Source organism: Rana temporaria, chromosome 9 (assembly GCF_905171775.1).
Source record: "Rana temporaria chromosome 9, aRanTem1.1, whole genome shotgun sequence".
Lineage (NCBI taxonomy): Eukaryota > Metazoa > Chordata > Amphibia > Anura > Ranidae > Rana > Rana temporaria.
The window spans coordinates 31258542-31281499 of record NC_053497.1 but is presented as its reverse complement, the minus strand read 5'-3'; the positions used below and the strand labels follow the sequence as shown (position 1 = coordinate 31281499).

The 22958-nt window shown below is 45.2% G+C and overlaps 1 protein-coding gene across 3 annotated transcripts in view; it reads left to right on the top strand.

Annotated features, from left to right (window-relative positions):
• Window positions 1-19340, top strand: part of EHMT2 (euchromatic histone lysine methyltransferase 2) — a 48279-nt gene extending 28939 nt beyond the window's left edge. For all 3 annotated transcript variants that reach the window (XM_040323069.1, XM_040323071.1, XM_040323070.1), the window contains 9 exons: window positions 2211-2365; window positions 3313-3480; window positions 3782-3926; window positions 4001-4078; window positions 4409-4524; window positions 14256-14342; window positions 14903-14981; window positions 16438-16613; window positions 18915-19340. In XM_040323069.1, coding sequence (XP_040179003.1) covers window positions 2211-2365; window positions 3313-3480; window positions 3782-3926; window positions 4001-4078; window positions 4409-4524; window positions 14256-14342; window positions 14903-14981; window positions 16438-16613; window positions 18915-19086 — 1176 coding nt within the window. In that variant the 3' untranslated portion in view covers window positions 19087-19340. The remainder of the gene's footprint in view (window positions 1-2210; window positions 2366-3312; window positions 3481-3781; window positions 3927-4000; window positions 4079-4408; window positions 4525-14255; window positions 14343-14902; window positions 14982-16437; window positions 16614-18914) is intronic.
• The last annotated feature ends 3618 nt before the right edge of the window (window positions 19341-22958 follow it).

Here is a 22958-nt window from a genome sequence, read left to right as displayed (position 1 = left end):
GGGTATAATTTTTGAAGTGAAGCCGAAGCAAAAGTGGGTGTAAACAAAACTGTAAGTGAACCATTTTATCTAGTGACAGGAGCTTTGATTGCCGTTCAGGGAGCTTTAACAAAGCCTATCCGAAGCCTTGTTTTTGAAGCAAGTGTAAGCTAGCCCCTTCTGTGTACTGTGGTTTCCTCCCGCACTGGGATTATTGGTTCCTATCTAAATTGACCCTAGTGTGTATATGTATGGAAAGAGATGGGGACCTTAGCTTATAAGCACATAGAGGGCAGGGACTGATGGGTACAGTATGCAAAGTGCTGTGTAAATTGGTGGCGCTATATAAATGCCTGTAATAAAGCTGAGAATACAAGCAGACACCTTTTTTTTCAAAACTGGAATATCCCTGGCCTTTACATAACTTTTAGGACATGCCACAACCCTCACCAACACTTCCAGAGGTGCAGGAGAGGTGTGAGTTTTTTCTGCTGCTGCTCTTGCGCTATTCATTTAATTTCTGCATATCACAATAAAGCTGAGCTCCACCCAAGAGGAGAAGCTCCGCTTGTTTGCTCCCCCTCTGCTGCCATATTTGGCACCTTTCGGGGGGAGCGGATACCTGTCAGCCAGGTTCCCACTTCCGGACAAGATTACCGCAATCGTGTGGTGATCTACGCAATTTCTTGCCCCTCCTCCTACTCGAAAGCAGCTTAACCACTTAAGGACCGGACCAATATGCTGCTACATGACCCAAGGGGTTTTTACAATTCGGCACTGCGTCGCTTTAACAGACAATTGCGCGGTCGTGCGACGTGGCTCCCAAACAAAATTGGCGTCCCTTTTCCCCCACAAATAGAGCTTTCTTTTGGTGGTATTTGATCACCTCTGCGGTTTTTATTTTTTGCGCTATAGACAAAAATAGAGCGACAATTTTGAAAAAAAATTCAATATTTTTTACTTTTTGCTATAATAAATATCCCCCAAAAACATATTTAAAAAAAATGTTTCCTCAGTTTAGGCCGATACGTATTCTTCTACCTATTTTTGGTAAAAAAAATCGCAATAAGCGTTTATCGATTGGTTTGCGCAAAATTTATAGCGTTTACAAAATAGGGGATAGTTTTATTGCATTTTTTTTTTTTTTTTTACTACTAATGGCGGTGATCAGCGATTTATATATTTTTTTTTTTTTTTTTTTTTTTTACGTGACTGGGACATTATGGCGGACATTTCGGACAATTTTGACACATTTTTTGGGACCATTGTCATTTTCACAGCAAAAAATGCATTTAAATTGCATTGTTTATTGTGAAAATGACAGTTGCCGTTTGAGAGTTAACCACAGGTGGCGCTGTAGGAGTTGGGGTTCACTTAGTGTGTGTTTACAACTGTAGGGGGGTGTGACTGTAGGACTGACGTCATCGATCGAGTCTCCCAAAAAAGGGATCACTCGATCGATGCAGTGCCATAGTGAAGCACGGGGAAGCCGTGTTTACATACGGCTCTCCCCATTCCTCAGCTCCGGGGAGCGATTATAAACAAATAGCCGCGCCGTCGTCCCGGATTGCTCCCCGAGGGAACCCGACCGCCGCATGTAGCGGGGGGGGGTCCCGATCGGACCCCCCACCCGCTAGAAGGCAGGGACGTACAGGTACGCCAATGTGCCTGTACGTGCCATTCTGCCGACGTGTGTGTGTATATATACATGCGGCGGTCGGGGTTAAACTTGCCTTTTCTTTACTACCCTGCCACTCCTTGGTGGAGCTCACACAGCATGTAAGGCTATTTCTCTGCCCCTTGTGACAGTGATGGGCCAATCACCAGTGCAGTCATGCAAGAGAAAAGTCGCCTCCCAGTTTTTACCTAAAACCTACCCAAAAGTACTTTTGGTATGCATGTCTGCTCCCAGAAGTAATGTAAGCAGCTGTGGAGCAAAGGGAAGGTAAATATAGGCTGCTGTGGGGATTAGCCATAAGTTGAATCTTTTTTCTTTGCTCTTAATATGCAAAGTACTGGTTCATTCTTTAGGACAATAGCGTTGCTAATACAAAATGTGTACCTACTGAAAATGTATATGATTTCCTTTTACTGCCGAGCTTTGTGTAAGGGGTGGAAACATATAGTAACTTTACTATGCATCTGATCCTTGGATACTAAACGGTTTGTAATCGTAATTAAAGACAGAAGTTTAGGGATCATTTCTGTAATGTATTTCGTCTCTTACACAGGAGAAAAACATCTGCCTGCACTGGGCATCCTTTACCGGCAGTGCCGAAATTGCGGAGGTTCTCCTTAATGCACAATGCGACATACACGCCGTGAACTTCCATGGAGACACACCCTTGCATATTTCAGCCCGGGAGGGCTTTATCCACTGTGTCAAGTGAGTACCCAACTGTGTTGCCAAGCTGCTACTCTTGACAATCGGTATGTGAAAAGAAAAATGGAATGCAGTTTGTGAAATTGTAAAAAACCACAGCATGTCTCCAAGCATTCTGTTTTATAGCTAAGGCAAACCATACATTATATATCTTTTTTTCGTTCAAGCAGAGGGTTGAAAAAAAGAGGGAATCCTTCCTGCAGCACTATTGTGTTTTGGCCATAGCCAGCGGCACTGATCGCTTGGAAAAAAAACGGACAGGCTCGTTGTACAGTAGTCAATCAACAGGTCGAAGTGTGTAAAATCAGCTAGCTCATACATGGATCGAAATTCAGCCTGGTCCCTGCTGAATCGGACACATTTTAATCCATATATGGCTGGCTTTAAAGATATACTCCTTTTTTAACCTGCTTCTGAACAGAGGTTGCAGTTGATACATATTCCATTGCTCCTTTGCAAGTGTGATGCTTGCGCTAAACCAGAGGTCCCCAAACTTTCTAAGCAAAGGGCCAGTTTACTCCCCTTCAGACTTTAGGGGGCCCAGACTGTGACTGTGGGAGTAAACGATACCCCATCTTTGGTATTAGGGGGATTAGTTGGTGTCATTGGGTCGGCTAGTGCCCCGTTGTGGGCCAGGGGGGACGGCTAGTGCCCGTTGTTGGGGGCCAGGGGGGATGGCTAGTGCCTCGTTGTTGGGGCCAGGGGGGGGGGGGGGCTAGTGCCCGTTGTTGGGGCCAGGGGGGGCGGCGGCTAGTGCCCCGTTGTTGGGGCCAGGGGGGGCGGCTAGTGCCTTAAGGGCCGGATAAAGGCAAGCAAAGGGCTGCCGTTTGGAGACCACTGTGCTAAATTATGGATCTTCAAAGCGGTAGAACTATATAATTTGACTTAAATATTATGGTTTCCCTTTTAAAAACATTTTTTTTCAGTTGTCTTTCTATTGTCCTTTTTAGTCTCTTCCTGTCTCGTGGGGCGGACACAGAAGTGCGTAACAACGAAGGCGACACACCATGTGACCTTACACTGGAGCACACCGATGTCTGGTACGCCTTACAGCTCAACCGCAAGATCCGGCAAGGGATCCAAAACAGAGCTGTACGCACTGAAAGGATTATCAGCAGGTGGGTTGGGGTAATCGGTGGTGGCTTTATGTACGCTTGCAATGGGTGAAATGCGATTCGTATTGCAGTTTGCTGAGCTAAAAATATGAAAGTAGCTTCCTGTATCTGAGTGACCGTTGTGAATAAATTTACCTACTTCTTGCATTCTCCTTCTATTGTGTATTTTTATACATAGTTTTGGCAAAATGAAGGCCACTTTTTCCATCACTGGGTAGACTGTGTACTTAGTAGAGTAAAACCCGATCTGTGGAGTGATTGCTAGAGTAGCAATACTGATATCATCGATTTCTTTCATTCACAGGGATATTGCACACGGATATGAAAATTTTCCTATTCCTTGTGTAAATGGCATAGATGAGGAGCTTTCTCCCGAGGACTATAAATATGTATCGGAGAACTGTGAAACATCAGCCATGAGCATCGACCGTAATATCACCCACCTCCAGGTATTGCATGGCCTCCTTTTCTCTCTTTTCCCATCATGCTCTCTGCATCTTACTGACTCTTCCTCTGTATACAGAACTGCAGCTGCCAGGATGACTGTTCATCTAGTAACTGCCTGTGTGGACAACTGAGCATCCGATGCTGGTATGATAAGGTGAGAGATTATATTATGTCGTCATTTCTCGGTTGGTACAGAGTCAGCGGGGTATAGGCCCCTCTCCTAGAGGGTGGGGTCAATAACTACCGAAATAAAGAATTTAAACTTTTTGCCTTCTAACGCCCCCTGCTTCATATCGGCCACAGTTCTTTAGTCAGTGGACCATGTCACATATGTACAAAAGAATAAGGCGCCCATAGCAATTATATACTTCCTTTTAATATTTAATCTTTAGAAAATCACCTCTGGATACTTTAGACAATAGATATGTTATGTATGCATATGCAAAAATGTATTTATTTCCCATTTTTTTTGTCTTAATATCAGGATGGCCGTCTGCTTCAGGAATTCAACAAGATTGAACCTCCACTCATTTTTGAATGTAACCAAGCCTGTGCCTGCTGGCAATCATGTAAAAACAGAGTTGTGCAGAGTGGCATCAAGTATGTATACAAAGGACAATGCCAACAGTGATACTCCCTAGCTTCCTGAGCTGTATAGGAACGGGTCAGTTATAACACTAGTTCTGAACTGGTTTACCAAAGCACAGGGGAGAGCACAGACCTGTATAAGTAAGGCTTATGTACGATGGATAGGTTAATGTTGGGAATTAGGACAAAGTTGAGGGTTTAGGAGTTAAGAGTTGAGCTGTTTTATTTTTTTGGCGTTCCTGTTTAGAGTTGCTATTTGCCTCAACATCATGCTGACTTAAAGTGAAACTTTAATGCCACTCTTGCATTTTTTTTGAGGGGGATGGTTGTTCAGCAGGTACCTCATTTTGGTAGGTACGCTCTTGCACCCACCACTACCCACAACCTCTCGGGACACGTCACAGGTCTCAGGAGGCTGTGGGACTATTCACACAGTGTAGCTTGCACACGTGCAGTGGAAAGCAAGCTGTGAAGCCGCAAGGAGTCACAGCCGCCTTCCCATACTAAGGCCTCATGTACACAAGACATTTTAAAAAATGAGCTGCAAAGCCAGTACCGACGCCAGAAAAAAGGGGCTGTAAAAACCCGCTTTTAGAAGCGTTTTGTAGTGGTGTTCGCGTGCATTTAGGTGTGTTGGCGTTAAGCGGCGTTTCTCTGCCATCTTCTATTTTCCACTCCCAAATTCTTAATGCTGTATACAGCTGCCTCAGGCATTTTTATACCTGTAACACTGCTGCTCCAGAACGCACTGGCCCTGGTGTGTGTGTGTGTGTGTGTGTGTGTGTGTGTGTGTGTGTGTGTGTGTGTGTGTGTGTGTGTGTGTGTGTGTGTTTTCTTTATCGTACATCACGGGACACAGAGCAGCATAGCCATTACATATGGGTTATATAGTGTACCTTCAGGTGATGGACACTGGCACTCTCCGACAGGAAGTTCCCTCCCTATATAACCCCCACCCATAGTGGGAGTACCTCAGTTTTTTCGCCAGTGTCTTAGGTGTTGGTGCACGTTGAAGGTTGTGCCTGCAGTTTGTCCTTGGGACCAGGGCCAGCCGACCGGATCCGTCCAAGGTGCTTCATAGCCAAAGTGGACGGTACCCGGGCCCCAATTCGTGGATGGGGTTTTGCCTATAATGCCTCTCCTTGGAGGGCTGGACTCTGGGTTCCAGGACTGGGTTTTTTAACCTATGGATACCTGCTGCCAGTAGTGCTGTATAGGTCCAGGTGTGTGGTGTTCCTGACTTGGACCCCGGTCCCTGAAGGTCTATGACCATACCCACGGTGAAGGGGGAAGATTGGGCCTCTTGCATGAGCAATACCCTGCGGCGTGGAAAGGTAAGCGGGGGGCCTACGGAACTTGGTTTGTCAGTGGGCTCCCCACAGGGGACTCTGGGGAAAAGCCTTTTTTATGCCTCTGTGCATGGGCTAAAGAGAAACCACAAAGTCTGCATGACTGGATGGCTCAAACACCCAGGTATACTGTTCCTCTGGCTGGGCTAATAGACTGCTGCTGCTGCTACAAGGTGTTTTTGCTCCATGAAATGTAAAGGGGAGCATGTCAGGTTTAAATTACTTCCTGATGTCTGTGTGTCTCCAGCAGCTCCCGGGCTCCTCTCCCCACACGGATTCTGCTTCCTGCTTCCTGTAGAGCGGCGTCAGGAGCGCGCGTGCGCGCGCACTGTTATAGGCGCCGACGCTGCGTGGAGGGGGCGGGGGACGCCCAGGGAGTTCCCTCCCCTCTGTACATCAGAGGGAAAACTCTATTTAGCCTGTCAGTTTGCTGAAGGCTGTGAAGGGACACGGAGCAGCGATGCTGAGCTGAGCAGGATAGGTTTGCCTATGTTATGCTGACACAGTGACACCTAGTGGCCGTTTTTTTGTACACACCTTGCTAAAGAGCTGTTTAAGCTCAGATTTTCTCTGAAAAGCCGGTGTACTAAGTAGCAGTCAGAGTACTTAGTATTTGGTACTCTCTTAGCCCAGCATTAAGGGAAGCAATATTAGGATATGATTAAGCCCTTGGGGCTCAATATTGCTATCTCTTGTTAGGTTTTGGGAAGTTTAGTTTCTGTCTAACATTACCCTAGCCTAATTTTTTTCCTCATTTATTTAAATGTGTGTTTTTCTCCAGCTATTACAGTTAGTTGTATATTAGCGGAGTATCTCAGATTTGTTTATTATGGCTCCTAAGGGTGCAGGGAACGCTAAAAATGCTAAAGGTGTTAAAAAGCCGAAGGGTTCCCCATCGGGCTCGGAGGATATTTCCCAGAATCCACCTGCCCCTACCTCCCCGGAGGATCCGGAGGTGGCTGCCCTGGGTGAGCCATCAGGGTTGCTAGGTGCTATGGCGGGCCCTATTCAACCAACTCCTTCCTATGTCACGGAAGAGATGTTAGCCTCCACCTTGGGTGGATTTGAAAAAAGGATGGCCGCTCTTATTACGGCCTCTTTATCCGGGAAGAAGCGGGCTAGGTCCCCGTCTCCCAGGTTTGAATCTCCTGAGGAAGATGTCCTTTCCACTGAGGAATTGGAAGATACAGGAGACCAGGCTGAGGATCACCTGGACCATTTAGGTTCTGAAGATTCTACTATAGAAGAACCTTTTTCAGCTTCTCACGCAGAAAAATTGTGGGTTCAGTCCTTAACGGATATGGTGCGGTCAGCTTTTAAAATGCCTTTGCCTCAGCCTCTGGCCTCCGCTGTGTCCTCATTGGGCTCCCTAAAAGCGCCCCAAGCCAACCTGGTGTTCCCGGTCCATCCTTTGTTAAAGGACCTGATATTTCAGGACTGGGTTAAGCCAGACAGGATTTTTTTGCCTCCTAAAAGGTTCGCAGTTATGTACCCTTTAGAGGAGGAGTTTTCGAAAAAATGGGCTGTCCCCACTGTTGACGCAGCCATATCATGTGTCAATAAAGCTTTAACGTGTCCAGTGGACAATATTCACATGTTCAAAGATCCTGTGGATAAAAGGCTTGAGACCTTACTGAAGGCATCCTTTGCCACAGCGGGGGCAGTGGTCCAGCCAGCTGTAGCTGCCATTGGCGTCTGCCAGGCTTTAAAGGACCAGGCCAAGCAGGCCCTAAAGGACCTCCCGGCTCAACAGGCTCAGGACTTAGCCGATCTACCTAGAGCTTTATGTTTCGCGGTAGACGCTATCAAGGATTCAATCCAACAGGCGTCCCGCCTATCCCTGTATTTGGTCCACATGAGAAGATTACTTTGGTTAAAGAACTGGTCTGCAGAAACCCCCTGCAAAAAGCTCCTTACAGGATTCTCCTTTCAAGGAGAGAGATTGTTTGGAGAAGATCTTGACAAATATATTCAAAAGATCTCTAGTGGTAAGAGCACCCTTTTGCCGGTTAAGAAAAGGTTCCGAGGTCCCTCTTTTAAGCGCCCAACCTCTCCAGTTCCAGGGCCCTCATTCTCTAGGCAGTATCGACGGCCTCCTGGACGCGCATCTGCAAACAGGCCACAAGGGCAAGCTGCAGGGAACAAGAGACCGTGGAACCGTAAGCCGGTTAAGGCTGCCCCTAAGGCAGCCTTGTGAAGGGGCGCCCCCACTCTCTCGAGTGGGGGGAAGACTCCGGTTATTCTCGGAGTTGTGGGGGGCCCAAGTTACCGACCAATGGGTTCTGTCCTCAGTGACTCAGGGGTACAAGCTGGAGTTTCGGGAGTTCCCCCCTCCTCACTTTCAAACGTCAAGACTTCCAGGCGACCCTCAGACAGGCATCACTTCTGTCCGCCCTAGAGCGACTCCTATCTCAAGGAGTGATTATGGAAGTACCAGCAGGGGAGCAAGGACAAGGGTTTTACTCAAACCTCTTCGTTGTCCCGAAGCCAAACGGCAACGTCAGGCCTATACTGGACCTAAAGTCATTAAACCGCTTTTTAAGAGTCCGGTCCTTTCGAATGGAGTCCATTCGTTCGGTGGTGGCCGCCCTCCAAGGAAAGGAGTTCTTGGCCTCCATCGATATAAAGGACGCATACCTGCACGTTCCGATTTTCCCAGGCCATTACAGGTATCTGCGTTTTGCCCTAAACTATCGGCATTATCAGTTCGTGGCTCTTCCGTTCGGACTAGCCACGGCCCCTCGGGTTTTTACGAAGATCCTGGCCCCCGTATTAGCCATCCTAAGGGAACAGGGCATTCTGATCATGGCCTACCTAGACGATCTTCTGGTAGTCGACCACTCAGCGGCCGGCTTAAATCGGGCAGTGTTGCTAGCAGTAAACTGCCTAGAGTCCCTGGGTTGGGTTCTAAACCGGGACAAATCGGCTTTACAGCCCACAAGAAGGTTGGAGTATCTAGGTCTGATTTTAGATACAAGACAACAACGGATCTTCCTGCCCCAGTCCAGAGTGGACTCGATAAGGGAGTTAATCCACATAGTCCTAAGCAGCACAAGGCCATCTATACGCCTCTGCATGCGCCTGTTGGGAAAGCTAGTGGCCACCTTCGAGGCAGTGCCCTATGCCCAGATCCATTCTCGGAGGCTACAGAGAGCAATTCTCACGGCCTGGGACAAAAGACTCCAGGCCTTGGATCTTCCCATTTCCCTTCCCTATGCGGTAAGGCAGAGTCTGTGTTGGTGGCTAGTCACAAAAAATCTTCTGAAAGGAAGATCGTTCAGTCCCCCCTCATGGAGGATAGTAACCACGGATGCCAGCCTATCAGGCTGGGGTGCAGTCCTAGACGATTTAACCCTACAGGGGAAATGGTCAAGGGCAGAATCAGCCCTACCCATAAATGTCTTAGAGATCCGAGCAGCTCGGTTGGCTCTTTTGGGCTGGACGGAGGTTCTGCAGGGCTCCCCAGTAAGGGTACAATCCGACAATGCCACTGCCGTAGCTTATATAAACCACCAGGGTGGCACCAGGAGTCAGGCAGCCCAAAGGGAGGTAGATCGGATCTTTTCATGGGCAGAAGCCCATGTCCCCTGCATCTCAGCTATCTTTATCCCCGGGGTGGACAATTGGCAAGCGGACTTCCTCAGCCGCCAACAGATGTCCCCAGGGGAGTGGTCCCTCCATCCCGAAGTGTTCCAGGTCATTTGCCGGAAGTGGGGTACTCCGGAGGTGGACGTTATGGCGTCCAGATTCAATGCCAAAGTAGCAAAGTTTGTCTCTCGAACGAGGGATCCATTGGCCTGCGGGACAGATGCCTTGGTGTGCCCTTGGCATCAGTTTGCGCTAATCTATGCCTTCCCTCCAATACGGATGCTACCCCGTCTTCTTCACAGAATTCAAAGGGAACGCAAGCCAGCGATTCGCGTGGCCCCAGCGTGGCCCCGAAGACCTTGGTACTCCTTGATAAAAAGGATGACCGTAGAGGAGCCTTGGGTCCTCCCTCTACGTCCGGACCTCCTCTCACAAGGGCCATTCTACCACCCTGCCTTACAGGCCCTAAATTTAACGGCCTGGCGGCTGAGTCCCTGATTCTCAGAAACAGAGGCCTTTCAGGGCAGGTCGTTTCCACCCTTATAAACGCAAGAAAACCAGTTTCCAGGTTAATATACTATAGGGTGTGGAAGGCCTATATTACCTGGTGTGAAACCAGGAAATGGGATCCCCGCAAATATACCATTGGGAGAATCCTGGAGTTTTTACAGTTGGGAGTGGAAAAAGGTTTGGCGGTCGGCACAATCAAGGGGCAGGTGTCTGCCTTGTCGGTCTTCTTCCAGAGATCTTTGGCTGCCCATTCCTTAATGAAATCCTTTTTACAAGGTGTTATTCGGGTGAATCCCCCGATTAAAGCTCCCCTGTATCCTTGGGATCTAAATTTGGTTCTATCGGCCTTGCAAAGGCAGCCCTTTGAGCCCTTGTCCGCGATCCCTTTGGTCCTTTTGACTAGGAAACTAGTGTTTCTGGTGGCCATGGCATCCGCCAGAAGAGTGTCGGAGTTGGCAGCCTTGTCATGTAAGGCACCTTATTTATTATTGCATAAGGACAGGGTCGTTTTGCGGCCGCTTCCGTCCTTCCTGCCTAAGGTGGTATCAAATTTTCACCTTAATCAAGATGTGATTCTTCCATCATTTTTTCCAAAGCCTTCTTCTAAGGAAGAGAGGTTACTACATTCCTTGGATGTAGTTAGAGCTGTAAAGATTTACTTGGAAGCTACAGCCCAGATTCGTAAGACGGACGTCTTATTCATTCTGCCGGAAGGGCCCAAAAAGGGCCAGGCAGCGTCTAAGGCCACTATTGCTAAGTGGATTAGGCAGACGATTATTCAGGCCTATGGCCTGAAGGGGAAGAGTCCACCCTTATCGGTTAAGGCTCATTCCACTAGAGCTATAAGTGCCTCTTGGGCAGCGTATCACCAGGTCTCTATGGCTCAGGTCTGCAGGGCAGCAACCTGGTCATCTGTCCACACATTTGCAAAATTTTATCAAATGGACGTTAGGAGGAACGCTGATTCAGCCTTTGGGCAGGCGGTACTACGGGCCGCAGTTTAATCTCCTCTTGTCCGGTGGCACCTCCTGTTTGGTTTTTTTCTGGTTGTCTCCCTCCCCTCATGGAGCATTGCTTGGGGACATCCCATATGTAATGGCTATGCTGCTCTGTGTCCCGTGATGTACGATAAAGAAAAAGGGATTTTTATTAACAGCTTACCTGTAAAATCCTTTTCTTGTAGTACATCACGGGACACAGAGCTCCCACCCCTCTTATGGGGAATTTTGGGATGCATATTGCTTGCTACAAAACTGAGGTACTCCCACTATGGGTGGGGGTTATATAGGGAGGGAACTTCCTGTCGGAGAGTGCCAGTGTCCATCACCTGAAGGTACACTATATAACCCATATGTAATGGCTATGCTGCTCTGTGTCCCGTGATGTACTACAAGAAAAGGATTTTACAGGTAAGCTGTTAATAAAAATCCCTTTTTTTCTTCTTTTTTTTTTTCTATGCCACTTACAGCTCCTAAAAGCCTGTGTGTGCATGGACACACAGAATAACAGAGAGGTGTTTTTAGGCTGTAAAAAAAAAACTACCCTAGGAGCAGCTGTAAAAATGTCCTATGTGCATGAGGCCTAAACATGCCGGGAACCTGAAGACCGGCCCAGGTGAGGACAGTGCTGGATCCTTGGACAGGCAAATATCTGTCTTTTTATTGAAAGCCAGCAGCTACAGTATTTGTCGCTACTGACTTTTTTTTTATTTTCTTACAAACACCCTTAACCACTTGCCCACCAGGTAAATTCTGGCACTTCTCTCCTTCATGTGAAAATCACATTTTTTTTGCTAGAAAATTTATCAGAACCCCCAAACATTATATATTTTTTTTTAGCAGACATCCTAGGGAATAAAATGGCAGTCATTGCAATACTTTTTGTCACACCGTATTTGCGCAGCGGTCTTACAAGCGCACTTTTTTTGGATAAAAATCACTTTTTTGAATTAAAAAATAAGACAACAATACATTTTGCCCAATTTTTTTATATATTGTGAAAGATAATGTTACGCCGAGTAAAATGATACCCAACATGTCACGCTTAAAAATTGCGCCCGCTCGTGGCATGGCGTCAAACTTTTACCCTTAAAAATCTCGATAGGCGACGTTTAAAAAATTCTACAGGTTGCATTTTTTGAGTTGCAGAGTAGGTCTAGGGCTAGAATTATTGCTCTCGCTCTAACGATCGCGGCGATACCTCACTTGTGTGGTTTGAATACCGTTTTCATATGCGGGCGCTACTCGCGTATGCGTTTACTTCTGCGCGCGAGCTCGTCGGGACGGGGCGCTTTAAAAAATTTTTTTTTGGTTTTCTTATTTATTTTTATTTAGTTTTATAATTTTTTACACTGAAAAAAATAAAATAAAAAGAATTGATCACTTTTATTCCTATTACAAGGAATGTAAACATCCCTTGTAATAGAAAAAAGCATGACAGGTCCTCTTAAATATGAGATCTGGGGTCAAAAAGACCTCAGATCTCATAATTAGACTTAAATGCAAAAAAAATAATAAAAAAAAAAAAATGTCATTTTTTCAAATGACAAAAAAAAAAATGTTTCTTTAAGAGGCTGGGCGGGACTGACGTTTTGACGTCACTTCCGCCCAGCAGAGCTATGAGGACGGGTGAAGGAGATTTCTCCTTCAGTCCCGTCCCCGCTCAGCTGCCGGACACATCGGATCCCCTCCGCCGCTACCGACGGCTCCGGTAAGCGGCGGAGAGCGCGGGAGAGCGGCGGGAGGGGGGGGGGCCCCTCTCCCGCCACCGATAACGGCGATCTCGCGGCGAATCCGCCGCGGAGACCGCCGTTATCGTGTACACCACCGCCCCCTGCAAAGATGAATATCTCGGTTGTGGCAGCAGCTGCTGCCGTTATCGAGATATTCAACTTTAAAAAGGAGGACGTCTTTTTGACATGGGGCGGTGGTCAAGAGGTTAAGGATCCTCCTTCTTAGTTTTTGGGGTCACTAGCCTGGATCAAGTATACAGCAAGTTAAGTCCGCAATGACAAAACTCCTGATCTGCAAATTTGTTTTGGGGTCAGTAAAAGGGTTTGAAGTCATTAGATTAGCATAAAAACAAGGCAGCCCACAATTTCAGGAGAGGTTATCAAAGCAGCCTACATCTTTTTCTCAGGACCGCCTTCCTTTATGTGTATAGATTAAGGTAGAGGTGGGAGGTTAGGTTGTTTTAAAGAAGCTCTGTCAATGGTGGGAAGGAAGGCAACCTAGAGGTGCTACATAGATCTCAGGCTGTTTTGACAGAGAACATTTTGACATATCCTACCAGTACCAACGCTTTACTGTCTTCTCGCCATTGCTATTGGTCAGTAAGGCTACCTATCGTAGTGACGTGTCAATGGGAATGTGTGGGCATGGGCGGTTGATTCAACTTGCAGGTCCACCCAAAGCTTAGTAAGGCCCGGTTTAGACTTCTGCGAAACTGGTTTTCCAGTACGACTTCTTTAAAGCGGATCTCCACTCTAAAGTGGAGTCCCACTGATCGGAACCCCCCCCCCCCCGGTGTCACATTTGACACCTTTCAGGGGGAGGGGGGTGCAGATACCTGTCTACAGACAGGTATCTGCACCCACTTCCGGCCCTACGATGCGGGCAAAAGACGGGTTTTTCCCTTGCTTCCCGTCCGTCCCCCGTTGTATGCTGGGAACACTCGGCTCCCAGCACACAGCGGGAGCCAATCGGCGGGCGCAGCGCGACTCGCGCATGCGCCGTAGGGAACCGGGCAGTGAAGCCGGAGCGCTTCACTTCCTGGTTCCCTCACCGTGGATGGAGGGGGGAGCAGCAGGGTGACGAGCGATCGGCTCGTCATCTGCTGCGATCGGCGCTGGACTCCAGGACAGGTAAGTGTCCTTATATTAAAAGTCAGCAGCTGCAGTATTTGTAGCTGCTGGCTTTTAATATATTTTTTTAGTGGCACATCCGCTTTAACTGATGTCAGTGCAAATCGTGCCGAAGTCAGACCAAAAGTAGTGCAGGAACCTTTCTTTTCTAAGTCTGAGCGATTCAAGTCGCACTTATAACTGTTCTATTGCACTCAATGGTTTGCAACTTTTGATGTGACTCAACATTGGAATGCATGTCACATCGGTGTAAACCGGGGCTAAAACTACAATCAAATCTTGGTGTAAATCCCAAAACTGACCAAGGGATCTCCATCTGGCATTCAAAACGTTTTGGTACATCTTGTTCCGTCTGCTCTACATTTGCTAGTGGGATCTGTTATTGGGTGATTACCTGTATTTCTACAGTAAGCTACAAGACTTCTCTCCTGCAGGGTCCGGCTCCAGTTATACCGTACAGCGAAAATGGGTTGGGGAGTGAGAGCTCTGCAGGACATTCCACCAGGATCTTTCATCTGCGAGTAAGTGTTTTACATATACAAATGTTCTCTTAACCACTTCCATACAGGGCATTTTGACCCCCTTCCTGCCCAGACCAATTTTTAGTTTTCAGCGCTGTTGCACTTTGAATGACAATTGCGCAGTCATGCAACACTTGTACCCAAATGAAATCCTTTTTTTTTTTTTTTTCCACAAGTAGCGATTTCGTTTGGTATTTGATCACCTCTGCGGTTTTTATTTTTTGTGCTATAAACAAGAGCGTAAATTTTGAAGAAAAACGCAATATTTTTTGATTTAATAAATATCACAATTAAAAAAAAAAAAAAATTCCCTCAGTTTAGGCCGATGCGTATTCTTCCACATAGTTTGGGTAAAATTGATTGGTTTGCGCAAAAGTTATAGCATTTACAAAATAGGGGATAGATTTATGCCTTTTTTTTTTTTTTTCCTTCATGACAATTGCAGGCTCATGGCAACACAGAATGTCTCATCTGATCACTTTGGGGGTTTATTGCATTTTTGTTCGTTGTTTTTTTTTTCTCTCTTGGATGGTAAATTTGTTTCCCAATTCCTGCTGCAGGTATGTAGGAGAGTTGATCTCGGACGCAGAAGCAGATGTTCGAGAAGATGATTCCTATCTGTTTGATCTGGACAATAAGGTGAGTGGTGGCTTCTGTATAAGATGCTTAAAGATCTTTACAAAGCAATATAATATTCATATCTAAAATGTTCATATGAAATTGCCCTTCTATGGTCTGCAACTCCTCTGTAAACATAATATACATCTGTGATGTCCCTTTTTATTCCTTCCCCATGTGCATGTCTTTGAATCTTGGCCTTGGTTTAAATGGTCGCTCCTTTTGCACGCAGAGTGCATATGGAAATTATTCACAGCGCTTCACCTTTTCCACATTTTGTCATGTTACAGCCTTACTCCAAAATAGATTAAATTCCTTTTATTTCCTCAAAATTCTACAAACATTACCCCATAATGACAACATGAGAATGAAATTTGTTTGAAATCTTTGCAAATTTATTAAAAATAAAATGGGAAAAATATCCCAAGTACATAAGTAATCGCAGCCTTTGTTCAATACTTTGTTGAAGCTCCTATGGCACCAACTACAGCATCAAGTCTTTTTGAGTATGATGCTTCAAGCTTGGCACACCTATTTTATTTTTATTTTTTGGGCAGTTTCTCCCATTCCTCTTTGCAAGACTCATCAGGTTGGATTGGGGGCGTCAGTGCCCAGCCATTTTCAGATCTCTCCAGAGATGTTCAATTGGGTTCAAGTTTTGGCTCTGGCTGGGCCACTCAGACATTCACGGAGTTGTCCCGTAGCCACTCCTTTGTTATCTTGATTATGTACTTTTGGGACTTGTCCTGTTGGAAAATGGACTTTCAAAAAGGTTTTTCTCAAGGATGTCTCTGTACATTGCTGAATTCATATTTCCCTCGATCCTAACTAGTGCACTAGCAGGACTGTATGGAGCAGTGCGTATACCTCTCCTGCCCATTGAAATCAATGGGCACCGCAGTTATACCTCCTCTGCAGAGGCGCTTTGCGGTGGTTTTAGCCCTTTCTTGGCCGCTAGCGGGGGTAATAGCACCGTGAAATTCATGGTAAAGTGCCACTAAAAATGGTGCCGCTTTACCGACGTCGCACCCACTGCCCCAGTGTGAAGGGGCCTAAGGCATATGCTCTGCCCATAGAAGGAAAGAGACGGCATTGTCTGTGTTGAGTGTATTCTGGAATTGCTCTGTTTGAGTTTGAGTGACTTCATGCATACAAGTGTTCTTGTTGCTCGGCCTAGGGAGGAACAAGATTAAGACTTTTATGTCAATGTTTTCAATTCTCTCCAATGCCATGTTGAATTTAGCAGGGAAGTGTCTGCATGGCCATTGGCCAGGCTCTTTAATACAGATCATTATACAAGTAATGTATGTAGACCTTTCGTTTCACCCAGCATTGTAGGTTCCAATACTAGAATGTCAGTCTTGTATTTCATTATTTTTTTGTGTAAAGTGTGGATTACAAAAAAAAAATAACTGGATGACTGAAATATGTAGCATCTGCAACACAATGGAACGATTTTTTTTTTTTTTCTTCCCAGGATGGAGAGGTATACTGTATAGATGCCAGATACTATGGGAACGTCAGCCGTTTTATTAACCATCTGTGTGAGCCCAACCTCATCCCAGTGAGGGTCTTCATGTCCCATCAGGACTTGCGTTTTCCACGTATTGCCTTCTTCAGTGGAAAGGACATCAAAGCTGGAGAGGAACTTGGGTAAGAGAAAGGGGGATAATGCCCTTTTTAAAATCAATAACTCTAATTTCAGAATATAAAGTGACCCTGTCATCAATATAGAATATATAAAGTGACCCTGTCATCAATATAGAATATATAAAGTGACCCTGTCATCAATATAGAATATATAAAGTGACCCTGTCATCCGTATAGAATATATAAAGGGACCCTGTCATCCGTATAGAATATATAAAGGGACCCTGTCATCCGTATAGAATATATAAAGTGACCCTGTCATCCGTATAGAATATATAAAGTGACCCTGTCATCCGTATAGAATATATAAAGGGACCCTGTCATCCGTATAGAATATATAAAGGGACCCTGTCATCCGTATAGAATATATAAAGGGACCCTGTCATCCGTATAGAATATATAAAGGGACCCTGTCATCCGTATAGAATATATAAAGGGACCCTGTCATCCGTATAGAATATATAAAGGGACCCTGTCATCCGTATAGAATATATAAAGGGACCCTGTCATCCGTATAGAATATATAAAGGGACCCTGTCATCCGTATAGAATATATAAAGGGACCCTGTCATCCGTATAGAATATATAAAGGGACCCTGTCATCCGTATAGAATATATAAAGGGACCCTGTCATCCGTATAGAATATATAAAGGGACCCTGTCATCCGTATAGAATATATAAAGGGACCCTGTCATCCGTATAGAATATATAAAGGGACCCTGTCATCCGTATAGAATATATAAAGGGACCCTGTCATCAATATAGAATATATAAAGGGACCCTGTCATCAATATAGAATATATAAAGGGACCCTGTCATCAATATAGAATATATAAAGGGACCCTGTCATCAATATAGAATATATAAAGGGACCCTGTCATCCGTATAGAATATATAAGGTGACCCTGTCCTCAAAATAGAATATATAAGGTGACCCTGTCCTCGGTAGAGAATATATAAGGTGACCCTGTCATCGGCAGAGAATATATAAGGTGACCCTGTCATCGGTAGAGAATATATAAGGTGACCCTGTCATCGGTAGAGAATATATAAGGTGACCCTGTCATCGGTGGAGAGTTCAACATAAAGATGTTGCCTGTAAAGAAAAGTAAAAACACTTATCTTTCCTCCTGTCCACTCCACAGAACTCTGCTTTGTTGCTGAGGATTTGTCCCCTGGGGGGTTTGCCAGGGAAACAGACATTTTTAGGACTGTCGAGTTCTTTTTTTTTTTTTTCCTCCGCTGTTCTCACTGGTTCCTCTTGCCAACCTCAAGTGGCAGGAAGAACACAAAGGACTGACACTCCCGGAAGTGTTGGTGTCGCAGCAGAGCGCAAGTGATGATTTCTCAGCAATGGGAAGTAGTTTTTGCATTTTTTTAAAGCAGTTGTAAACCTTAAATTTGCACTTTTACCTACAGGTAAGCCTATAACAAGGCTTACCTGTAGGTAAAAAGAATATCTCCTAAACCTGTACGGTTAAGGAGATATTCCCCTCGCAATGCGGGTGGCGCATGCACAGGGGGGATCCACGGCGGAAGATCCGGCAGCCGCCGGACCCTGCCGATTTTAAATCGCATGCGCGGGAGTGACGTCATCGCCGCTCCAGCCAATCACAGCGCTGGAGCGGCGCCGCTCCAGCCAATCACAGCGCTGGAGCGGCGATACCCGGAAGACACGCCGGAGCAAGATGACATCTCGCTCGGCGTGAACCAGGTAAGTGTTGTTCACCTCGTTTTGAGGTAAGTATTTCATAATCCGCTATTATGCGGTGCATACTAGCTGATTATGCATTTTGCCTTGCAGGTAAAAAAAAAAAAAAAAATTATATATGCGGTTTACAACCGCTTTAAACCGCTTCCATACCTGGAAAATTCTGGCATTCCTACATGTAAAAATAATCATCCCCTTTTTATTTTTTTGCAGTTTTTTGGGGGGGGGGAAACGCTTTCATGAATAATAAAAAAAAACACTAAAGTTAGCCCAATTTTTTTTTCTACAGTGAAAGATGTTACATTGAGTAAATAGATACCTAACATGTCAAGCTTTAAAATTGTTCACACTTGTGGAATGGCACCAAACTTCGGTTGTTAAAAATCTCCATGGGCTACGCTTTAAAAATGTTTACAGGTTACGAATTTAGAGTTATAGAGGAGGTCTTGAGCAACAATTATTGCTCTCGCTCTCAATGTTTGCGGCGATACCTCACGTGTGGTTTGAACGTCTTTTTCATATGCAGACACGACCTATGTATGCAAGATTTTATTTTATATGTGCTAACTGACACTTGTCTGTCTGTTTTCAGTTTTGACTATGGTGACCGTTTCTGGGACATCAAGAGCAAATACTTCACATGCCAGTGTGGGTCTGAGCGGTGTAAACACTCAGCCGAAGCGATCGCTCTGGAGCAGAGCCGCCTCGCCCGATTGGAGGTTCCTGAAACGGTGCCAGTGTCCGTTATCCCTCAGACTGTGTGATGCCAATAGACTCTAAACTGGGCTTCACATACATCCGACACCGTTCGTTCTTTTATGACCCTTTGTAAGAGTGTCACAACTCCATTCAGCTACTTCCTGCCATGACCCCCAACACAAACCGTCTTCTCTCTTGTCCAAGTAGTAGTCTTGAGACCATCAGTCTATTACCCATTCTCTTGCCACATCATTGTCTTGTAAATCGTCCAGTCTCACAAATAAAAATAAAGATTGTGACTTTTTTATATAAAAACATGGCTCATTGTTTGCAGCTCGTATATGGACCATGTCCTTCAACTGTGAAGTATTGCAGAGTTCATATTTTTTGTGAATGGATGCAAGCCAGAGGCATTTATAAAGGTCACACAACATCCAGGTGAATGTTAAAATGGTACAATTACTCTATGGCCCACCTAGATCCAATTCTTGCTGCATTTCAGAATTGTGTAATAAAGTATACCAAAACTCAAGAACAAAAATCTAAAATATAGCATACAAGTACTCGAATGTGGTGGCTGCATTTGTTTTCATTTTTTTTCTGGCTTTCCCCCCCCCCAAGCATTTTCACCTAGTGTTCCTGCCAATAATGCACTTTCTTTTCTAGGGTGACCATGTTCACTCTCTGTATTGCAGTGTTCATTTTGGCAGCAAAATTCGTTTTTTTTTTTTTTCTTGTCTAAAGCCTCGTTCACATGATCAGATTTTCTGCGGACAAAGCGTCAGACTTTTGCCTGAAAGGCGTTGGCCAGGAACTTGTCTTGCATACAAACGGCACACAATTGTCGGTCAACAAACGCAAACGTAGTGACGTACTATGTGGTTTTTCAGTTCTTTAGCGCCACCCTTTGGGCACCTTCTGCTTATGTTGTGTTTGGTGAGCATTGCTTCTGAGCATGCGTGTTTCTACTTTGGACTTTTGTCTGACTGTTGTCCACGAAATTTTTTAAAGCCTGCCACCCAACATTTTGTCTGCGGGAAGACAAGAGGCACAGTGCATGCATGCACTGTCGCTGCTCGCCATCCTTGTGGCCTCCTCAAATGGTGACGAGACAATGCATGCATCCTTGATCAGTAGCCACTGGTGTTTGGCGAAAAAAAGTCAAGCTCCGGCGGCGGCAACAGGGCAATTGCTCCCCCCGAGAAAATAGCGAGCGGGTGACCGAGCGGACGGGCAGGCTGGGGAGCAGTAAGCAATCATGCTGGTGGGCTAGTGTGTGATTAAGCAAGCAGGTATTCTGAGTCAGGAAGCCGATTTCCCTCTGAATATGCAACTAAAGTGACGTTGTGTCATCTTGGTACACCCGCACTTGTCCACAGTAAGCCTAGTTGGACGTCGGAAAGCAGACCTCTTTATACACCCACCCGGAGTTTTGCTTTTCACAGTTATTTTTAACAGTAAGCCCAACTTATATTTCACTATATAAGCTGAGTTAACTGTTAAGAATAACTGTGAAAAGCAAGACTCCGGGTGGGTGTATAAAGATGTCGCTTGCCGACTTCTAACGCTAGGCTTACTGTGGACAAGTGTGGGTGTACCAAGATGGCCGCAATGCAACATGACTTTGGTTGCATATTCTGATGGGTAGCAGGTTTCTGACATCTCTCACCGCCCTCCCTCACTCTGGGACACAGCCACTGGCAAGTGACAATACGCATCTGGTGGCAAGAGACATTGGCAAGTGGCAATACGCATCTGGTGGCAGGCAACAGGAAGTGACACACTGGGGGCTCCCACTGATTCTGCATTATGGTGAGTTGAACTATTTAATTTTATATTACAATGTAATAATATAAATAATGCGCTTCAATCATCCTAACACCATAACAACCATGGCGCCGTGATGATTGAAGCGCTAACACCAGCCATTTTCTCCGATAAATTGCCCTCAAATTTTCTGGAAGTGCCCCTCCCGAGACTAGACTCTAGATCCACCCCTGGGTCTGATCTGTATAGTTGTATATAAAATGCACTATTTAACTTTTAAAAAAATCTTTCCCAGTGCTAAACCTTTGGTCCAATTTCTAAATTGCTGCATTTGTAAATTTCAAAAGCCAATATAAAGGAATAGTAGTGGTAAAAAAAAATACATGTTTTTTTTTTTTTAAGAATTCTCCTTTAAGGGGTGTGGCAGGGGGCGTGTCCTATGCCTGCATACATTTGCTAATGGGTGTCCCTCGTTCCCATCTCAAAAAGTTAGGAGGTATGCCTTTAAGGGTTTGGCATCTGTTATTTTATGTCTTGTGTACTGAGGTGTTTATAGGTCAGTGAAGATCAATTTGTTTACATACTGTAGCATCAATCATGCAAAAGCCGTGCTTACTACAGGATTCTAGTTGCATAGACAAAGAATGAAGTAGACAAGATTATCCTGTCCTTTTTAATATGCAACAAGAAAGACTAGCAATGCGTACAAAAGTCTATTGTTGTCAATTTTGTGCAGCAAAGTAATAGACAATAAATAGCTAAAAAGCACACACTCCCATATATAATGGAGGACAAAGGTTGTACACAATGATATGCAGGGGGTCAATATACACACTCTAGTCTAGATATATAAATTTGGTCATTACACTATATCACCAAAAGTATTGGGACGCCTGCCTTTACACACACATAAACTTTAATGGCACCCCAATCTTAGTCCGTAGGGTTCAATATTGAGTTGGCCCACCCTTTGCAGCTATAACAGCTTCTACTCTTCTGGGAAGGCTGTTTAGAAGTGTGTCTATGGGAATGTTTGACCATTCTTCCAGAAGTGCATTTTTGAGGACTGGCATGGATGTTGGACGCAAATGCCCTGCTTGCAGTGTCAGCACTAATTCATCGCAAAGGTGTTCTATAGGGTTGAGGTCAGTCAAGTTCTTCCACCCCAAACTCGCTCATCTATGTCTTTAGGGACCTTGCTTTGTGCACTGGTCAAATCATTTGGTGGAGGGGGGATTATGGTGTGGGGTTGTTTGTCAGGGGTTGGGCCATCCCCAAACTGTTCCCACAAAGTTGGGAGCATGAAATTGTCCAAAATGTTTTGGGATGCTGATACCTTAAGCGTTCCTTTAGGTGTCAGCATACCAAGACATGTTGGAGAATTTCATGCTCCCAACTTTGTGGCAACGGTTTTGGGGATGGCCCCTTCCTGTTCCAACATGACTGCACACCAGTCCTGACCTCAACCTGATGGAACACCTTTGGGCAAAATTAGAGCGGAGACTGCGAGCCAGTCCTTCTCATCCATATCGGTGCCTGACCTCACAAATGCACTTCTGGAAGAACGGTCAAACATTCCCATAGACACACTCCTAAACCTTGTGGACGGCCTTCCCAGAAGAGTTGAAGCTAATATAGCTGCACAGGGTGGGCCAACTCAATATTGAACCCTACAGAGACTGGGATGCCATTAAGGTTCATGTGCGTGTAAAGGCAGGTGTCCCAATACTTTTGACAATATTGTGTGTGTGTGTGTATATATGTATATGTGTATATATATGTGTGTGTGTGTGTGTGTGTGTGTGTGTGTATATGTATATATATATGTATATGTGTATATATATATATATATATATATATAATATATAAATTATACGCACTCACGTACATACACTCTTTCTAAAGTATACATAAACCGTAATAATCAACATGTCCTCAACTGTGGCAAAGCAACAGATGAATAGAATGCCAATCTTAAAATTTCTGAGATAATCTATACCCCCCCCCCCTTTTTTTTTCAACCATTCTAACAGCAGTCATGTGACCCATACCTCCCAACTTTTTGAGATGGAAGTGAGAGACACCTATTAGCAAATGTATGTAGGCATAGGACACACCTCCCCTGCCACGTCCCCTTAAAGGAGACTTAAACAAAAAAATGTTTTTTTTA